This window comes from Astatotilapia calliptera, chromosome 7, assembly GCF_964374335.1.
Source record: "Astatotilapia calliptera chromosome 7, fAstCal68.1, whole genome shotgun sequence".
NCBI classification, from domain to species: domain Eukaryota; kingdom Metazoa; phylum Chordata; class Actinopteri; order Cichliformes; family Cichlidae; genus Astatotilapia; species Astatotilapia calliptera.
Genome location: NC_137428.1, coordinates 40370438 through 40387472, shown reverse-complemented (window position 1 = coordinate 40387472; position 17035 = coordinate 40370438). Strand labels below are relative to the sequence as shown.

The following is a 17035-nucleotide window of genomic DNA, read 5'->3' as shown; positions in this document are numbered from 1 at the left end:
ATCTTCTCCTGGTATATCATCATCATATTGTGCTTTTGACACACCGATAGTTTTGACAAAACAAGATTACTTTAAGCAATGAGGACCAGAATGGACTGATCCATGAAGTCTTTAAAAACTGCAATGTTGATTTGTGACTTCTTGTTTTACAAGTCAGACTTGGAAAACGAGTCCAGAGTCCTGCTTTAAAATGGCAACTTTTTTCTCTAATGTTCTTTTCAGGAGTCCAGGCTGAAGAAAAACATAACTCAGGTAAATGCAGAAATCAAATACTCACAGAAGCAGCAGATAACTTTACTTTTCAGAAGTCAATTAACTTCTTTACTGATGACTCTGTGCTTTCTGTTCAGAGTCTGATGATGTCAGGTTGGTGGGAGGAGCCAGTCACTGTGCAGGAACACTGGAGCTGAAACATCTGGGAGAGTGGAGAATAGTAGATGGTTATGCTTGGACCCTGAAACATGCAGATGTTGTCTGCCAACTGCTGGACTGTGGCTCTGCTGTTTCTGTAGAATGGAGATTTGAGACCACAAACACACCTGTGTGGGAAATGAAAACTGAATGTATTCAGTCTGGATCTGCTGTGAGAGATTGTGTAACATCAGATTCATCTTCTTTCATCGCCAATGTCACCTGTGCAGGTGAGCCTATAAGTATAAAGCGTGTCATAAGTGCAACACGTTCACATCAGCTTCTCAGGAGTCACAACAGAGAAAACTTTAGGATTCATCTGGACCAACCACCTCTCTCAAAGGTCTCTTTCAGTTTTCTGAACCACCGTGTCCCATCAGTACCTTCTTATCTGTCCTCATGACAAACAACAAAAACATGCTATCCACTAATTACAACAAATCCCATTGTACACACCCAGACTGTAGAAAGTCTTTGCTGACAAGCAGCATCTGATTGTTGTGACCTGGCTACTGTGGAGGTCTGCTCCATGTGTGTTTGAAAACACACTAAAATCAAAGATAGAGGCTATGTTTCCAGTCCAAAGTATAAATGAACACATCCAAGTAAAAAAGGAGCTACAAGGCAGATTTGAGTATAAAAAAATGGAATACGTAAAGTCATAAGAGGCTAATATCATTAAGAATAAAAAGAAGCAAGTTTTGAACATTGTCAACATGTAATGCATGTTAATGATGAAGTCTAATCAGAATTGTGCTGAGTTTGAGTCAGTGAATAGTTGTTTGCTGCCATCTTTTTTTTGTGTGTCTGCTGTCTCTGATCTCTCTGTTTGATCTTCTCTGATGTCTCCAGACTCTGTCAGGCTGCTGAATGGTTCCAGTCTGTGTTCAGGCAGACTGGAGGTGAAGTCTGACCAGAGCTGGTCCTCAGTGTGTGAAGCTGACTTTGACCAGCAGGATGCAGAGGTGGTCTGTAGGGAGCTCGGCTGTGGGCCTCCTTCGGTCCTCCAGGGGGCGCTCTATGGAGAAGTGGAGGTTCCAGTGTGGAGCAAAGAGTTCCAGTGCGGAGGCCATGAGTCTGCTCTCCTGGACTGTAGAAGCTCAGGCTCAGCTAGAAACAGCTGCTCACCTGGCAAAGCTGTTGGACTCAGCTGCTCAGGTAGAAGAGGAGCTGCAGCTTTTTGTGGTTCAAACTCACTTTATTATTTTACTGATGACTCTCTGCTTTCTGTTAGAGCCTGATGATGTCAGGTTGGTGGGAGGAGCCAGTCGCTGTGCAGGTACACTGGAGCTGAAACATCTGGGAGAGTGGAGACCAATGTTTGAGTTTGGCTGGACGCTGAAAGAGGCAGCTCCTATTTGTGAACATCTGGACTGTGGTTCTGCTGTTTCTTTACAACACACCGAGTCATCATTAAAATTTAGCTGGAGTATCAAACCTGACTGTGTTCAGTCCAGATCTACTCTGAGAGAGTGCACAACATCGGGTTACTACAACCCCATCCTGAATCTTACCTGCGCAGGTAAATATATTTTTGTTGTTATTCAAATCAGATCAATTCAATTTTATTTACATACAGCCAAGTCACAACAGGAGATATGCTTTATATTGTAAGGTAATGACCCTACAATAATACAGAGAAAGGCTCAGCAATCATATGACCCTTATAAGCAAGCACTGTGGTGACAGTGGGAAGGAAAAAAACTCCCTTTTAACAGGTGTTTTTTCTTCACTTATTATGTGTTTGCACTCTGAAAAGGGAGTTTTTTCCTTCCCACTGTAATAGTGCTTGTTTATAAGGGTCATATGATTGCTGAGCTTTTCTCTGTTTTCTCTATATTATTGTAGGGTGTACCTTACAACATAAACATCCTTGAGGTGACTGACATCATGATTTGGCACTGTATAAATAAAATTTAACATGTGTTAGATTGATTGGTGATTTGAAAGTAGCCATAGGTGTTATCATGCACAGGGATGCCTCTTTTAACACTGTATCCTGTTCAAGATTTAGCTTCCTTTGACCATGACTGTTGGTATAGGCTCCGCCCTCTCAGAAATCTGAACCGAATGGATGGAAGAAAATGGAGAGACTGGTCTTCTAAATAATCACACCACTGATCATGCCTCTATGAACTATAATTTTTACAGTTACAAGTTACCAAAAAAATTCAAAGAATTTGAAAACGAACATATCAGAGGTTTAAAAGCTAATAATTTCAGTTCCTCCTCTTACAAGACATTGCCCGATTGCATATTTTCACATTACAGTTAGAGCTGGGCGATATGAGATTTTTTCATATCACGATATGTTTTTTTCATTTCAGGCGATAACGATATATATCACGATATAAGCCAAATAACTATATTTGTAAGATTTAAATGTGCCGTTGCTCACAAGTAAAATGTGAAATAATCAGCAGCTTGTTTTTATTTAAATATTTATTTCCCATAATAAGTTCAACAGGGTAGATGTACTTAAGGAACATGAGACTTTTTCAGATAAATAAAGGCAAATATTGCAAACTACACAAAAGGCAGCCGCTAAAGCGTTTAAGTTTCAAAATAGAACAAATGAAACAGACTAAATTGTCAATTCCACTTAGAAACAAAATATTAATTCTAAAAATAAATCTTAGTTTGTTTTACAGAAGAACAGACAAAACTGGCTAACTTTTGTCAATATCAAATAAACTGAGAACTAAAAGGAAATTCTCAATCTCTCCTTGTTGTATAGCTTAGCTTTTCAAACAGTTTTAACAGTTACTTTAGTCTGACAAAAGCCGAATGACGAATTAGCGCTTCCAGTCAGAGACTGAGGCTACGTCCACACGTATACGGGTATTTTTGAAAACGGAGATTTTCCGTTTTCGTTTTAAAAAATAATCCCGTCCACACATAAAGGCAGAAATGAAGGAAAACGCTGCTATGAACATGCCAAAGCAGCAGGTGGCGCTAGATTCCTAACCGTGCAGAAATGTTGGCCAATCAGAAGTCTAGAAGCCTCGGTGGGAAAAAGTAAACAAAGCTGGGGCATAGAAGCAGAACCGAGTCGTATGTGTGGAGGGACAGTAACTGTGTGTATATGTAAGCATTTAAACACTGCAGAGAGTAGAATTAACAGTAACAGTATTGTAGAAATTCATTTCACCGAAACAATAATGTGGCGCACAGTGTGACGCATGTACCGCTTTATTGTATTTCCAGACTTGCTTTCGGCACAATTTACAGTGCACGCTACTCTGTTTTTTGTCAGACTTGAAATAGCCGAAATACCTTCACACTACGGAACTTCTATGGCTCTTCTGTTCGACAATCTCTCCGGCATTGGAACCATCATCTGTTTTCTCTTCGGTAACCTTCGGTCACGCTCGGTTGATTTTTCTAGTCGGCACACTCATTTCCTCCATTACGCGCTGGCTCCATTACCCGCTGGCTGCTTCCCAAACAAACACACGTGCGGCTTGGCACTTGTGCTGTACGTAACAAGTCACGCGACGTGACGCTGCGGCTGTGATTGGTTCGGCTCTGCGCTACTTAATTTGGATTGGCTGACCTTTTTTTTTTTTTTTTTTTAAGAGGACAAGAGCGGCGAGGTCTATTGCGATTAATTTCTCTATCGAGTAAAAGTTATATCGCGATACATATCATTATCGTTCTATCGCCCAGCTCTAATTACAGTTAAACGTTTTTGACCTGCTTCTGAAGAAATAAAATGAGCTGAATGTAATTTTAAAGATGTGTTCTGTTGTTAATGATGAAGTCATGTTGAGTTGTGCTGAGTTTGAATCAGTGAATAGTTGTTTGCTGCCATCTTTTTCTTGTGTGTCTGCTGTCTCTGATCTCTCTGTTTGATCTTCTCTGATTTCTCCAGACTCTGTCAGGCTGCTGAATGGTTCCAGTCTGTGTTCAGGCAGACTGGAGGTGAAGTCTAACCAGAGCTGGTCCTCAGTGTGTGAAGCTGACTTTGACCAGCAGGATGCAGAGGTGGTCTGTAGGGAGCTCGGCTGTGGGCCTCCATCGGTCCTCCAAGGGGTGCTCTATGAAGAAGTGGAGGCTCCAGTGTGGAGCAAAGAGTTCCAGTGTGGAGGCCATGAGTCTGCTCTCCTGGACTGTAGAAGCTCAGGCTCAGCTAGAAACAGCTGCTCACCTGGCAAAGCTGTTGGACTCACCTGCTCAGGTAGAAGAGGAGCTGCAGCTTTGATGTGGTTCAAACTCACTTTATTATTTTACTGATGACTCTTTGCTTTCTGTTCAGAGCCTGATGATGTCAGGTTGGTGGGAGGAGCCAATAACTGTGAGGGCATGATGGAGCTGAGACATCTGGGAGAGTGGAGAACAGTGTCTGCCTTTAGCTGGACGCTGAAAGATGCAGCTTTTGTGTGTAAACATCTGGACTGTGGCTCTGCTGTTTCTGTTGACTCAAGACATGAGTCTTTAAAGAGACCTGCATGGTGGATCAAATATGATTGTGTTCACGTCAGATCTGCACTGAAGGACTGTACAGCATCAAGTTACCATTCCTTCATCCTGAACATCACCTGCTCAGGTAAAATATGTATGACATAATTTAAGACGGTAATGTAGCAGGTTAACATACACAGTAGCAGGAATAGCAGCTGACTGTCTCCAGCCATCATGAAGGCTGACATTTAGAAGTACTCTGAAGGAACCTCTGACCAGTCTGAAAGGACTCTTTCAGCCTAACAGTTTTTTAGTTGCTGATTACAGCAGCTGTTTATGAAGTAATGTGCTCGAACAGCAACTATGCTAACACAAATCACAGCTAGGTCTAGAAAGGTGAACTTAGGGCATGGGCTAATATGGAAGTGGAGATTTGTGAACTGGACCAAGAAACTGAACAGACAGTAGGGCTGCCACAAACGATTATTTTGATAGTCGACTAGTCACCGATTATTTTTGCGATTAGTCGACTAATCAGATCATCATCCATTGAATGTAAAACATACAGCTTATTGCACCAGCAGCATCTGCTCTTATATAACCATCATTAGCTTACAGCTTTAAGTGTTTAAGGTCTGTGCTAACTAAAAATAAAGACAAGATGATAGTTTATTAAATTTTAATGAAATTTGCAGATTGTTTTGGTGAAGTTTAATAAACTCCTTGCTATCTAAAATATAACAGGACACCGGAGTATATTCTTGAGCATCTCACATTTCTGATAATCAGTTGTCAGCTTGACGTTTATTCAGCTGTGTAAAAACTATAACCTTAATCTCAGCCAAACCGATTTACTCAGGAACAAATAAAATACTAAAAAAAAAAAGCCAAACAATAACATTTTTAAGTTATCTAAGTGACTTATATATGTTTAACCTGAGTAGGGGAAGACGGCCGTGGGTATGAAAACGATTTCCCCGGAGTCCGCGGTTCTCAGGGGCTCTAGGGAGCCTTGCCGCCGGCTAGCTATCGAGCTAGTGGGTAACAGACATTGGAGCGCTTTTGAAAATATGTGGTGTCTTGATAAACTGAGCAGATATTTCAGGTTTCCACAGCTACATTCTCGCCTGAAAACATGTTAAACGTTTATTTTGTGACCCAGAAAGAATAATAAGAGTAATATTAAAACTAACTAGCTGCCGCCATTGTTGAAAATTGAGCTGGGCTTCGCTATGAATTCTGGGACAGAGCTACTTCTTCTTCTTCGGGGTTTAACGGCAGCTGGCATCCTTGTACATGCAGTGCTGCCATCTTCTGTTTCAGTCCGTTATTACACTCTTAAATACTACTACTTATTCCTGCGTCTTTTGTGATCTTACAAAGCTTCAAACGACGTGTCGACTATTAAATCAGTCGTCGACGATTTTGATAGTCGACGTAATCGTGACTAGTCGACTAATCGTGGCAGCCCTAACAGACAGTAAGACGAGGTGGGAGATACAGGAACAAATGATGAGACATCATTTGAGATGAGGCATCAGTGATGGTACAGTTGGCTGGAACTACTCAATAGAAATTAGTTCTTGTTAACATGATAGTGGCAGGTGTCTCTAATCCAGGTGTAGGCAACTCCAAGCCTCAAGAGCCGGTGTCCTGCAGGTTTTAGATATCCCCCTGGGTCATCACACCTGAATAAAAGGATTAGTTTATTAGCAGGCATCTGGAGAACTATGCGACACGTTGAGGAGGTAAATCAGCAATTTGAATCAGCTATGTTGGACCAAGGACACATCTAAAACCTGCAGGAAATCCTAACCCTAACCCTACCCTTGAGGTCTGGCGTTGCCTACCCCTGCCCTAATCCTACCCACAGATCACACTCATTATTTTACAGCAATGCAAAAAATACTGGACCAATTGTAGGTTTATAGGAGCGTTGGAGCAAAGCACAATAAAAAAAGATCAGAGCTAGAAATCTTTAAATGACTACCATTACTAAATACAACAACAAACAAAAAGTACATCTACAGCCACTGTTACATAACGCTGAACCCTTCTTTGAATAAAACTGAATTCAGTTAACAATTCCCCTCCCTAAGTTGTTTCCTTAATTATCTAGTTTTTGTCTCTTCTTTTTAGTGAAAGAAGGACAAACGGTTATAAATCTTAAAATTGGCATTTGTGGATTGAGCAGAGAAATCCACTTTTTTTTTCACCAACACGAAAAACAGTCATGATCAATAAATCAACATGGGTATGAGTCACAAGTTTTATCACTTCCCCTAAATGATGCAAAGAGGACAAAACTAAGGTTACATTCACATGTACACAGGTATTTTTTCTTTTAAACATGTTCCTTTCTTTGTGTTTTGGCCTTTCATTCAGTATTTTGGATGAAAGTATTTTGGACGAAACAGTATTTTGGATCAACAAAAAAGATTTTCATAACCTAGGTGAAGATTTTCAGAAACGTAGTATTTGTGTTGATGTGTGGCAGACAACAACAGAGATTTTTTTTCTCACAAAATCAGAGGCGTGCACCTGTATCTCCATTTTGTCATGCCAGACACTGCACCATACACCATGACTGGGGGCTTTTGAATGGCTAATATTTTTTTCATTATTTGTGTTTTATCACCACCTGTTGCTTGCTGTGCTCATGGCAGCACTTCATAGTGATGATGATGATGATGCTCCCAATCCACTGGTTTCCAAACCCTTCCAAGTGTCAACTGCTACCTTACTCAGAATAAATAAACCAGCCAGGCAACCATTTTTGATCTTTGTTACGTACAGTCATCACTACTTCTGGATGCCTTTTTTGGGTATCTGCCCCGGCCGAAAGCTGCTCCCATTCCCCTGTCAGGCCTTTCCTTAACTACAGCCTCAATTCATGTTCAAGCCATCTGGCGTTATCCACTTAAAATGCTGTCAAACCTTAAATGAGGATGTGGCCCCAGCTATTGAATTGGAGATAAATTATCTGTTGGACTACACCTCCAAACATGTCCCGTCTGGTTCCCTGTTACCCTCCCCACCGGCTCTATAAGCTGTTCATTCTCCTTTTGGTGCCCCACCTTCCCTCCCCATTTTTGATTCATTCACTTATCATTAGTTCATGGGGAAGATTGTGTGAAATCTAAAATGAGGGTGTAGGACCAGGTAGTGAAAAAGACCAAGTCTTACTTCTTGCTGTGTTGTTGCACCTGTAAACTGGAAGATGGTAAATAGACTAGTTCATGTATAGCGCTTTGCAACTCTATCTGAGCACTCAGAGCACATTACTTTACTTGCCTCATTCACACCAGCACTTTTTTCTATCTAACATCCACACACATTCATACTCTGATGGATGCATCCGATAGCAATTTGGGGTTAGTATCTTGCCCAAGGAAATTTAGTGTGCAGACTGGGATCTAACCACCAACTTTCCAGTTAGTAATGGAGTACCACCTGAGATAGAGCCACCCCGACAAGGCTGTCTGCTATGGGTAATACACTGACTAGGCAAAAGTACCTCACACAACCACACTTAAAGACAACTGAACTACCAGTCTCACATTTACACACTTATCAATTTTGATGTAACCATATTTGAAATTTGAGCGTATATGAAATCCTCTCCCCCCCTTACTTTCAAACAGGTGATAATTTCAATAACTTAATCGTCATAGATCAGTAACTGAGTCAACAGAGCTAATATGGAGCTGACTCATGGAGCAAATAATCGGCTGAATTTAGCCATTCTTCAGATAAATAGTCTAATAGCCTAAATAGACCGCAACTGCAGTTATCAATTCCAACTGAAATTATTTCAGTTTGTCCTCAATAAATTACTGTTTAACATTATTTTATAGCCCTTAGAATATTCTAGAATGTACCAGATACATTTTGATTACATCAGGTACTGAGCAAAGGCATGCTTATAACTACTTACCAGGAGATAGCCAGGGCCAACCAACATTAGCAATTAGAGCAGGGCGATATGACCAAAAATATTTATCACGATATACATCTGAAAATTTGCGATAACGATGTAGCTGACGATATAATTGACACTAGACAAAACACTTTACAACTCCTCAACTTTATTAGTTCAAAAAACCCATCAATGTATTTTCACTTAAACAAGCTGCTGTTTTTTATGTGCATTAAAGTTATATAAAAATTTAACAGTGCAAATGCAAATTCCTTGCTGACAGTTTAACCAAAACCTAAAAAGAGGTTATACACACACAATACGGTAATATTATGTTGAAGCACAGTACGTATCACTCCTCGAGGCTCCTGCCTTACGATAGCCGTAATGCTCCGACAATCCATCAAGCTTAGCAAAGTCGTACTAAAACATTTGACAGTGCTGTGTACGACATAAAATCATTTTGAGGTCAGTAAACACAACCAGAATTCATACATAAGGCACACGGGATTATAAGGGGCACTGTGGATTTTCAGAAAAATCAAAGGATTGATTTTAAGTGTGCCGTATTTTCCAAAAAACACGGTAATAACGACGGCCCGCTTGCATGCTCTACCAAAAATAGTGCTTTGTTGTGTATCTGACAGACGAAAGCTAAACCAGTTCCACACCACTGAAGTTGCAGCATTTTTACAAACCAATTCTGGTTCATCCGTTTCATTCAACGATCCGCTTTCGCCCTTCTCATTCTCCGTCGGCGACATGCTTTTTCCGCCATGTGCATATGAAAACAAAGGCAGTGCACATGCGCGTTTTACCCTTATTCTATCACAATATTTCATTTTCTTATCGTTGCCCAACATTATACTGGTATTACCATGAATGGTATGATATGGCCTAGCCCCAGTAGCAGATACGGCCGACACGGGTGGTTGCCCGGGGCGGCATCGTGGTGGGGGACGCCATCACAGACATCGGCAAAAAAAAGGTTGCTCGCACTCTGCTGCTGACCCTACATCAGCCAGCGCATTTTGGAGATGGCATAGGCACCGATCGGTTTTCTATCACCCATTTGCTGGGAGCAAGGCTGGACTGGGACAAAAAATCGGCCCGGGCATTTTGACTAGAGACCGGCCCACCAGGATAAAGATTGAAAATGTGACGTCATTCAGGGGTAAAACCGCAAAGGATTCTGGGAACTTGTGGCAAGAGGTACTAGCGCACGCAGGCTTTCAATTGAACTCAGTTACACAGCGATAAAAAGAAACACAAAAATGTCAAGAAGCTGTTGTATTATTAACTGCAACAGCCGGTCGCATGACAGCCACGGGAAGCCGATCTTTTTTTTTTTTTAAATCGGATTACGTCGTTGAAGAGAAATGTTTTAAGCCATGTTTCCGAAGTAAGAGCCGACGGATGGTCTGGATATACCAAATATAACGTCCCAGAACACTCCAGCTCACATGTTAGTCTGCTCCAAGCATTCCCACAAAGGTCAGAGTTTTTTAGTCGTTAATGCGTCATTTTTCTTAACATAATTGGTGATATAGGTTACAAGCAAGTCTGGCGCTGAACAGAAATTGTCGCGCTATGCTCCTTTGTTTATTGTGCATAAATAGTGAATTGTCTTGACACAATATTGCGTTTCAGTTCTGTTATTACCATGGTACATTGACAAAAACATATACTTTTATTCACAGGATAAAACAGTTGTTTTGTATCACTAATTGTCCAGTGCGATTACAAGATACAATATTATTGTCACTGCTACATTTCTGTAATGAACCAGAAATTATTTCCACTACTAATTAATTACCGTTGAGCTCAAAGGTCCTATTAATAAACGGTTAACGAATGTGTATTTATGACGATGATTTGTGAGACTGGTAAACTTACCTTTGTTCGTACAATGGTCTTTACACGGTGCGTTTCAAGTCCTGCACCCATCCATCGGTAAACTGTACCTGGGCTTGTTGCAGTGACCTGAAGTTACTAAACTTCATGAGTGTATGCACTCACTCCAAGAACCGTATGATTATAAATATGAGCGTGGTGAAAGTTGGGCAGCACGCTAACGTCTTTTGTCCCTCTGTGTGCTCGTAAGGGTCTGACCCTTTCACACCTTTGATTTTTTTCCTCGTATCTTTTCTTTCTCTTTTCGTCGAGTCTGTCTTTGTACGGACCGGCATTGTTCTCCTTTTGTTTTGTACATACCTTTTTTGTGCGGCAAAGAAAAAACAAGAAGGTATTGGAACCGGAAAATGAACGTTTTGCGGTGCTGCAAATGCTTGCATTTGATGCGGTACTTGGATTGTTTTGCCACGAGTTCCCGGCATGCAATGCGCGAAAACAAGGGGGCGGGTGCATTCGGCCTCCTCGGCTGTAATTGGTCCAGCCCAGAGTCGATCATGACCAATTGGCCAATCCAACACCTTTCATTATATATACCCTTCCTAAAAAAAAAAAAAAAAATCCATCGGCCCATAAAAACAAAAGTTCGCCAGCGGCCCACCGGGCAAATGCCCGGTATGCCTGATGGCCAGTCCAGCTATGGCTGGGAGTAACGATGTGTTCACACCGAACGTGATAGATGCGATCAAAACGCGCCAGATTCACACCTCGACGCGTGTCCAACGCGAATTCATCGCGTGTCAAACCTGAAATGTGGGAGGAAGTTATGCCAGACGGTATCTTTGCAAGATGGCAGCTGTCGAGCTAGCACTTGAAGAGAGAGTCTCCCTTCTCTATTCACCGTGGAGAGCAGAGCAGCAGCGTAAAAGACGTCCTCGCCGTACCTGGGTCCATCAGATCCTGCAGAGGCGTGAGCAGTTTGGTGAGTTTCACCACTTGCTCCACGAGCTGCGCCTGGATGACGGCCGCTTTCAGCGATACCACCATCTTTCCCTCGCTCAGTTTGAGGACCTGCTGTCCCACGTTGGTCCCAGTATCGCCAAGACACCAACTACAGGCAGAGCGCCTGTCCATCTGCCTGCGGTTAGTAAAAGTGTTTAATACGGTAGTCCTTTATTGATACCTGTGCTAATATATGCTAAACTATTGTTTATACACTGCTAACATGGATGTGGTATGCTAACAGTGAATGCTGTTGGTGTTTACTGAAAGCAAACTGTGGTACAGAGACGACTATTTATAATATTTCTAGTGATTTATGCTGTTATCAGTGTTTGCAATGATAGCATGGCTGTGGTGTCATATCAATGTATGCTCTCGGTGTTTGCTGATATCAAACTGGTATGAGGACCACTGTGGGTTAATCTTTGTAGTGATACTCACTCCTTTTTTTTTTTTATTTAGACCTGGTTTAATTCTGGGATAGTTGAATATTTGTATATAATCCCTGCAGCTGTCAGACTCTATAACAGGGGTCACCAGCCTTTATTAAAACTGAGAGGCAGATAAAATTGTGAACAGTTTTTAGTTATATGGTTCTATCTAGCATATTTTATCTTGATATGCTGTCTTATCACAGCATATTTTTTTCCAAAATATTAACAATGATTTAAGCAAGGAAAGGGCTACATGTCAACACACAACTCTTTATTTCTATTAATGTCTCACTTCATTCCTACCTGATTGACATGTTTAGGAATTATGAGTGATTGGCTCACTGTAGTTGTAAAAGTTGCTACCAATCAAATTATGATACGTTAAAGTTAAAACAAAACACAACTGACTGTTTTAGATATTATCTAATATACATTTTGTAATTATCCTTATAATTACAAAATGTTTTATGTAAGATTTAAGTTTTGTGATTTAAATCTGACATCACAAAAGTATTTTGGAATTTGAATAATGTATCTTGTAACTGCAGTACACATAATACTGATTTTGAACAATTTTGTCCAGGTTCCTTGCCACCGGGGACTTCTTTAGGACCATCGCGTTCAGTTTCAGAGTCGGTGTGTCCACGGTGAGCCAGATCACCCCCCAGGTAGCAATGGCCATCTGGGACTGTCTAGTGGACGGCTGTGCCTTCACCTGGAGACTGGCGGTCCATCACAGAGGGATTCCAGGAGCGCTGGAACTTTCCTCTCTGCTGTGCAGCTCTGGATGGGAAGCACGTCCAGACAAAGGCACCCCATATATCATATAGGATACACACACATTGATATACACTAAATATTTATTCCATTTCTTTTTTTGTGGTGCCCACATTTATGCACCTGCTTGATTTTGTTTAAACAATTATTGCACACTTTCTGTAAATCCAGTGAACTTCTTTTCACTTCTCAAATATCACTATGTGTGTCTCCTGTATGATATTTAACTGACATTTTTTGTTGTAACAACCAACGATTTATACAGGAAAATAATGTCTATTAACAAGGTTGCCCAAACTTTTGCATCCCACTGTATTAGTATATTTTGTCATTAGTATAATATGAAATAAATTCTACATGTGTCAAGTCGTGTGCCAACATTTGCTGTGTAGTAGAACTGAGACATTAGTCTTTATAAAAATTTATTTTAAGTAATATTAAAATTCTCAAACAGAAAAACATTAAACATAAATATATAAAATATAAGTATTTACAGAGAGACAGGAATAAAAAGGACCAGCTGCTCTCCAGAGCAGGAACAAGGCTGAGGAGGAAATGCTCCATTGGAGACTGGTGTGGCCTCTTCAGGGACACCAGGATGGCCAGCTCCACCACCGATGGACCGTCCTGGGACCCATCCTTCATCTGCCTCGGAGCCGTCCTCCTCTGTGGGCCTGTAAAACAGCACAAAACACAAAGAAATGAGAAGGCTGCTACTAGATTTTCATTTTCAACATTGAAAAAATCTGTTATAAACAGATTGGTTGTAGATATTTAAAGATATTAAAGATATTTAAAGATATATAAAGGTAATCACAAGGGAATCCCACCAAGTAAAAAGTTATCAGTGCTTGCTGTACATCTGATGCTACAATTACATGAGCAGGAGCTCAGGGACTGGGGAGCCAGGAGAAGCAACAGGGGATGCTCTGCTGCAGAATCAGTTGGTTCTATCAAGTAAATATTAAATGTTAACAGATTGAATACAATAATCAAAGAGAAAGTATATACAGTGGTCCCTCATTTACTGCAGCTGGGGTTCTCAGAATAACTAGCCCCTCGCTACGGACTTTATACACTTTTTCCCCCACACACATGAACATTAGTCACAGTTCTCATAAGTTGATTCTCAAAGTGCAAACCTTTGTAGATTGCAAAACGTAAAAGTAGCAATGACGGATGAACAGCGGGACCACTGTGTGCTGTTTATTAATAAACAATAACATATATTCCTATATGACAATATGCATAAAAGCAGAACGTTATTTGTACATCAGTGGGAAAATAGTGGTGGCTTGCTAGCTTTTGGGCAGCTTCCCAAAAGCTAGCAAGAGCATCTGGCTGCAGCCACTGGGGAGCGCCATATTGCGACCTCCACACTAACCGGAAACACGTAACTTCAGTTAAATCGACTTTGACAGCGAAAACTAAATTGTATTTTTGTTACTATTGATGCTGCTGACAAATAAATTTGATTCTAAGTGGGGTTTTTTTAACAGTCTGGGTTTATTAAAAAAAAAAATCACCATTCCTCCAGCTTTTTCGTGGCCAAAAGTGTCCATGTGTTATATTTTTGTTTCTTTGCTACTTTTTCTGCATAAAGTTTTTTCACAAATATAAAATAGTCATTACGTTTTACATTTTTAATCCTTCAAACACCCTTTTCTAGTACAATGCACTTGTTTGAAGACAACCTCAAACCCACCATCTCATATATCAGCAGTGCTACTGGAAATTATTGTACAGTGATCCCTCGCTGTAACGCGGTTCACCTTTCACGGACTCGCTGATTTTTTTATTTTTTTTAACAGCAAATTGTTTTGTGCGTTCTGATTGCTGTAGACCATTGTCAATCAATCTAGTGCCGTGTCTTCTGCACGGCAGCAGTCCCCAACACCCAGGCCCGTTTGGTACTGGGCCGCGAGAGTTGAGGCTCGGGTGTGAAGTGTATGGTTTTCAGGGTTTTTAATCGTTAAGTTGGGTTCCCTGGGTCTTTTCCCGTGTTGTAGCCGTGTGTCTCAATGTTGTTGGTGCATTTCAGGAGGACACTGCTAATAAAGTTACACAATCACACAGTGAATTTGCGTTTATTATCATATTTACAAAATACTACAGTTTTTGTCTTTGTCTGTATCATTTTATTTTGTTGTATTTATCCGCGACACCTTAAAGGCCGGTCCGTGAAAATATTTTCTGACATTAAACTGGTCCGTGGTGCAAAAAAGGTTGGGGAGCGCTGCTGTACAGCACAGAATGAGTTTAGTTTGTCGAATTTATATAAATCTTCGATCGCTAGCAGTGTAACTCTGAAGTGCTGCACTGTATGTTTGTAAGTTTTCTCCCCGACAAACACAACAATGCCGACGAAACGTTTTGCACGGTTTCATTTTATAATGGACTTATGTTTCTACGAAGGTTTGAACTTTAAGAGTGTTTAAACAAAAGAAAAAAAGTGTGAAAATGTTTGTGCTTGTCTGAGGAAAGTGTATAAAGCATGTAGTGAGGTGTTTTTACAGTCTTAAAACAGCTAAAATAATTGTAAAAAATAAAGTTTACTACTTCGCAGATTTCACCTACCGCGGGTTATTTTTAGAATGTAACACCAGCGATAAACGAGGGACCACTGTATTATTAATAGTAGAGTCTGGGACATCTAATTGATTAACATCAACATTGATTATTGTGCACTATTATTTTTGTTCAAGGAGAGCCAAAAATACAAAACTCTCTCTCTACTTTTACCGACCTTAAACCGACACTTTAAATTAGCACCAGTCCTTTTCATCAAAACCAAAATTTTATCTACATTCTGTTTTTTACATTTTAAATCCCAGTTAGGTTATATATTACCAGTAGCTTTTATTTATTATTACCAGTAGCTTTTCAGATAAAACAGTAATAATGGTTTCATAAATCTTCGTATTTTTTTTTTTTTTTCATATAAGCATCAGGGACAAGGCTGTCTTGCAATTGTTGAGGTCACTATAGTGTGCGCCCTATTTCTTCAAGGATCACTCTTCATTTGTAGGTTTTAGTGGACTCCTACTACTGTGAAGTGGTTTTCATGGGACAGAGGCTTGTATTCCAAGATCTCGGAGATTGTAGAGATGAGCAGTGATGCCCTTCTTGCCATCTTTCCAGAAATATAAGTGATCTGGAAGCTGTTAGGCTTACTTACAGCAGCAGCACTTTTTGCACCTGCAGAAACTCCAGGACACATTTACTAACAGTGTTTGTTGCTGTTTGTGCTGCAGCTGCAGCTTTGAATTTTTTTTGAGAGTTAATATTTTGGCTATGGTGTCTTGTTATGAAATGTACAAGAGTAGAAGTGTTAGCAGGTGTGTCAAAGCTAAGTTTGACTGGGAAACTCAAAGCTCAATAGCCTGTATCAACAAAAATTCACTGCAGCCTGTGTAATATTTGATGCATCATAATTTATTCCAGTCTATCTTGCAAATACATGTTTGCGTTGCAATGTCATGCACAAACACACACAACTATTAGATCCTTAAGATCAAACCTGCGTCATTCTTTCGGTCCACTGCAGTGTAGCAGTCAAACAAGAAGAAGAAGAAGTGAAGTGGCCCCAAATGGCCAGGATAGAGATCAGAGGGTTAATGCGTAAAATGTATAAAAATATTATTGATTACAGGATAATACATTAATGTTAATATCAACAACAAGCTTTTTACTCTGAAGTTACAAGTATAAACAATGCTGTTGCATTTACAGTTACACTTTTTACTATAAGTATGGACATAAAACAAGTGAACAACATTTTATAATAAGTTTAACTGGAATTCTGTACACTGAAAAACAAACACATAAAAACACAAACAAACAGCCAGTGCCTTCATCTGTCCATTAAATGTCAAACATCGCATTGACCCGTCCCTGCTCATCAGCACATGCTTTTAAAAAGAGCTCCATGTCCTCTGCAAACTGAAAAACAAAGAGGAAGAAGTCCCTCTACACAAAAACACTGCAGATGACAGGCCAGGCAAACATCTATTGATCTGTTTGAATGCCTCCTCATCATGTCAGCCTTGAAGTTTTTTTGTAAGAAGACTAAGACCACAGTGAGGGCATTTCATTTTCATGGACTTTCCACAAGCCACAGTTTCATTTAGCACAGAGGGTAGAGCACATGAATGTTCTACTGAAGATTCAGAAAATGGTTTAGATGCTGGAGACAAGACATCGAGAGGGAGGCGGGGCTCCACGGAGAGTTCAGTGG

General features: G+C 40.4%; 1 protein-coding gene across 1 annotated transcript in view; it reads left to right on the top strand.

Moving 5' to 3' along the window:
- The window catches only part of LOC113026171 (scavenger receptor cysteine-rich type 1 protein M130-like), a 58041-nt gene that overhangs the window by 4956 nt on the left and 36050 nt on the right, over positions 1 to 17035 (top strand). The window contains exons 2-7 of the mRNA XM_026174647.2: positions 223 to 252; positions 351 to 641; positions 1264 to 1569; positions 1646 to 1933; positions 4286 to 4591; positions 4670 to 4960. Of these exons, the coding sequence (XP_026030432.2) occupies positions 223 to 252; positions 351 to 641; positions 1264 to 1569; positions 1646 to 1933; positions 4286 to 4591; positions 4670 to 4960 (1512 nt within the window). The remainder of the gene's footprint in view (positions 1 to 222; positions 253 to 350; positions 642 to 1263; positions 1570 to 1645; positions 1934 to 4285; positions 4592 to 4669; positions 4961 to 17035) is intronic.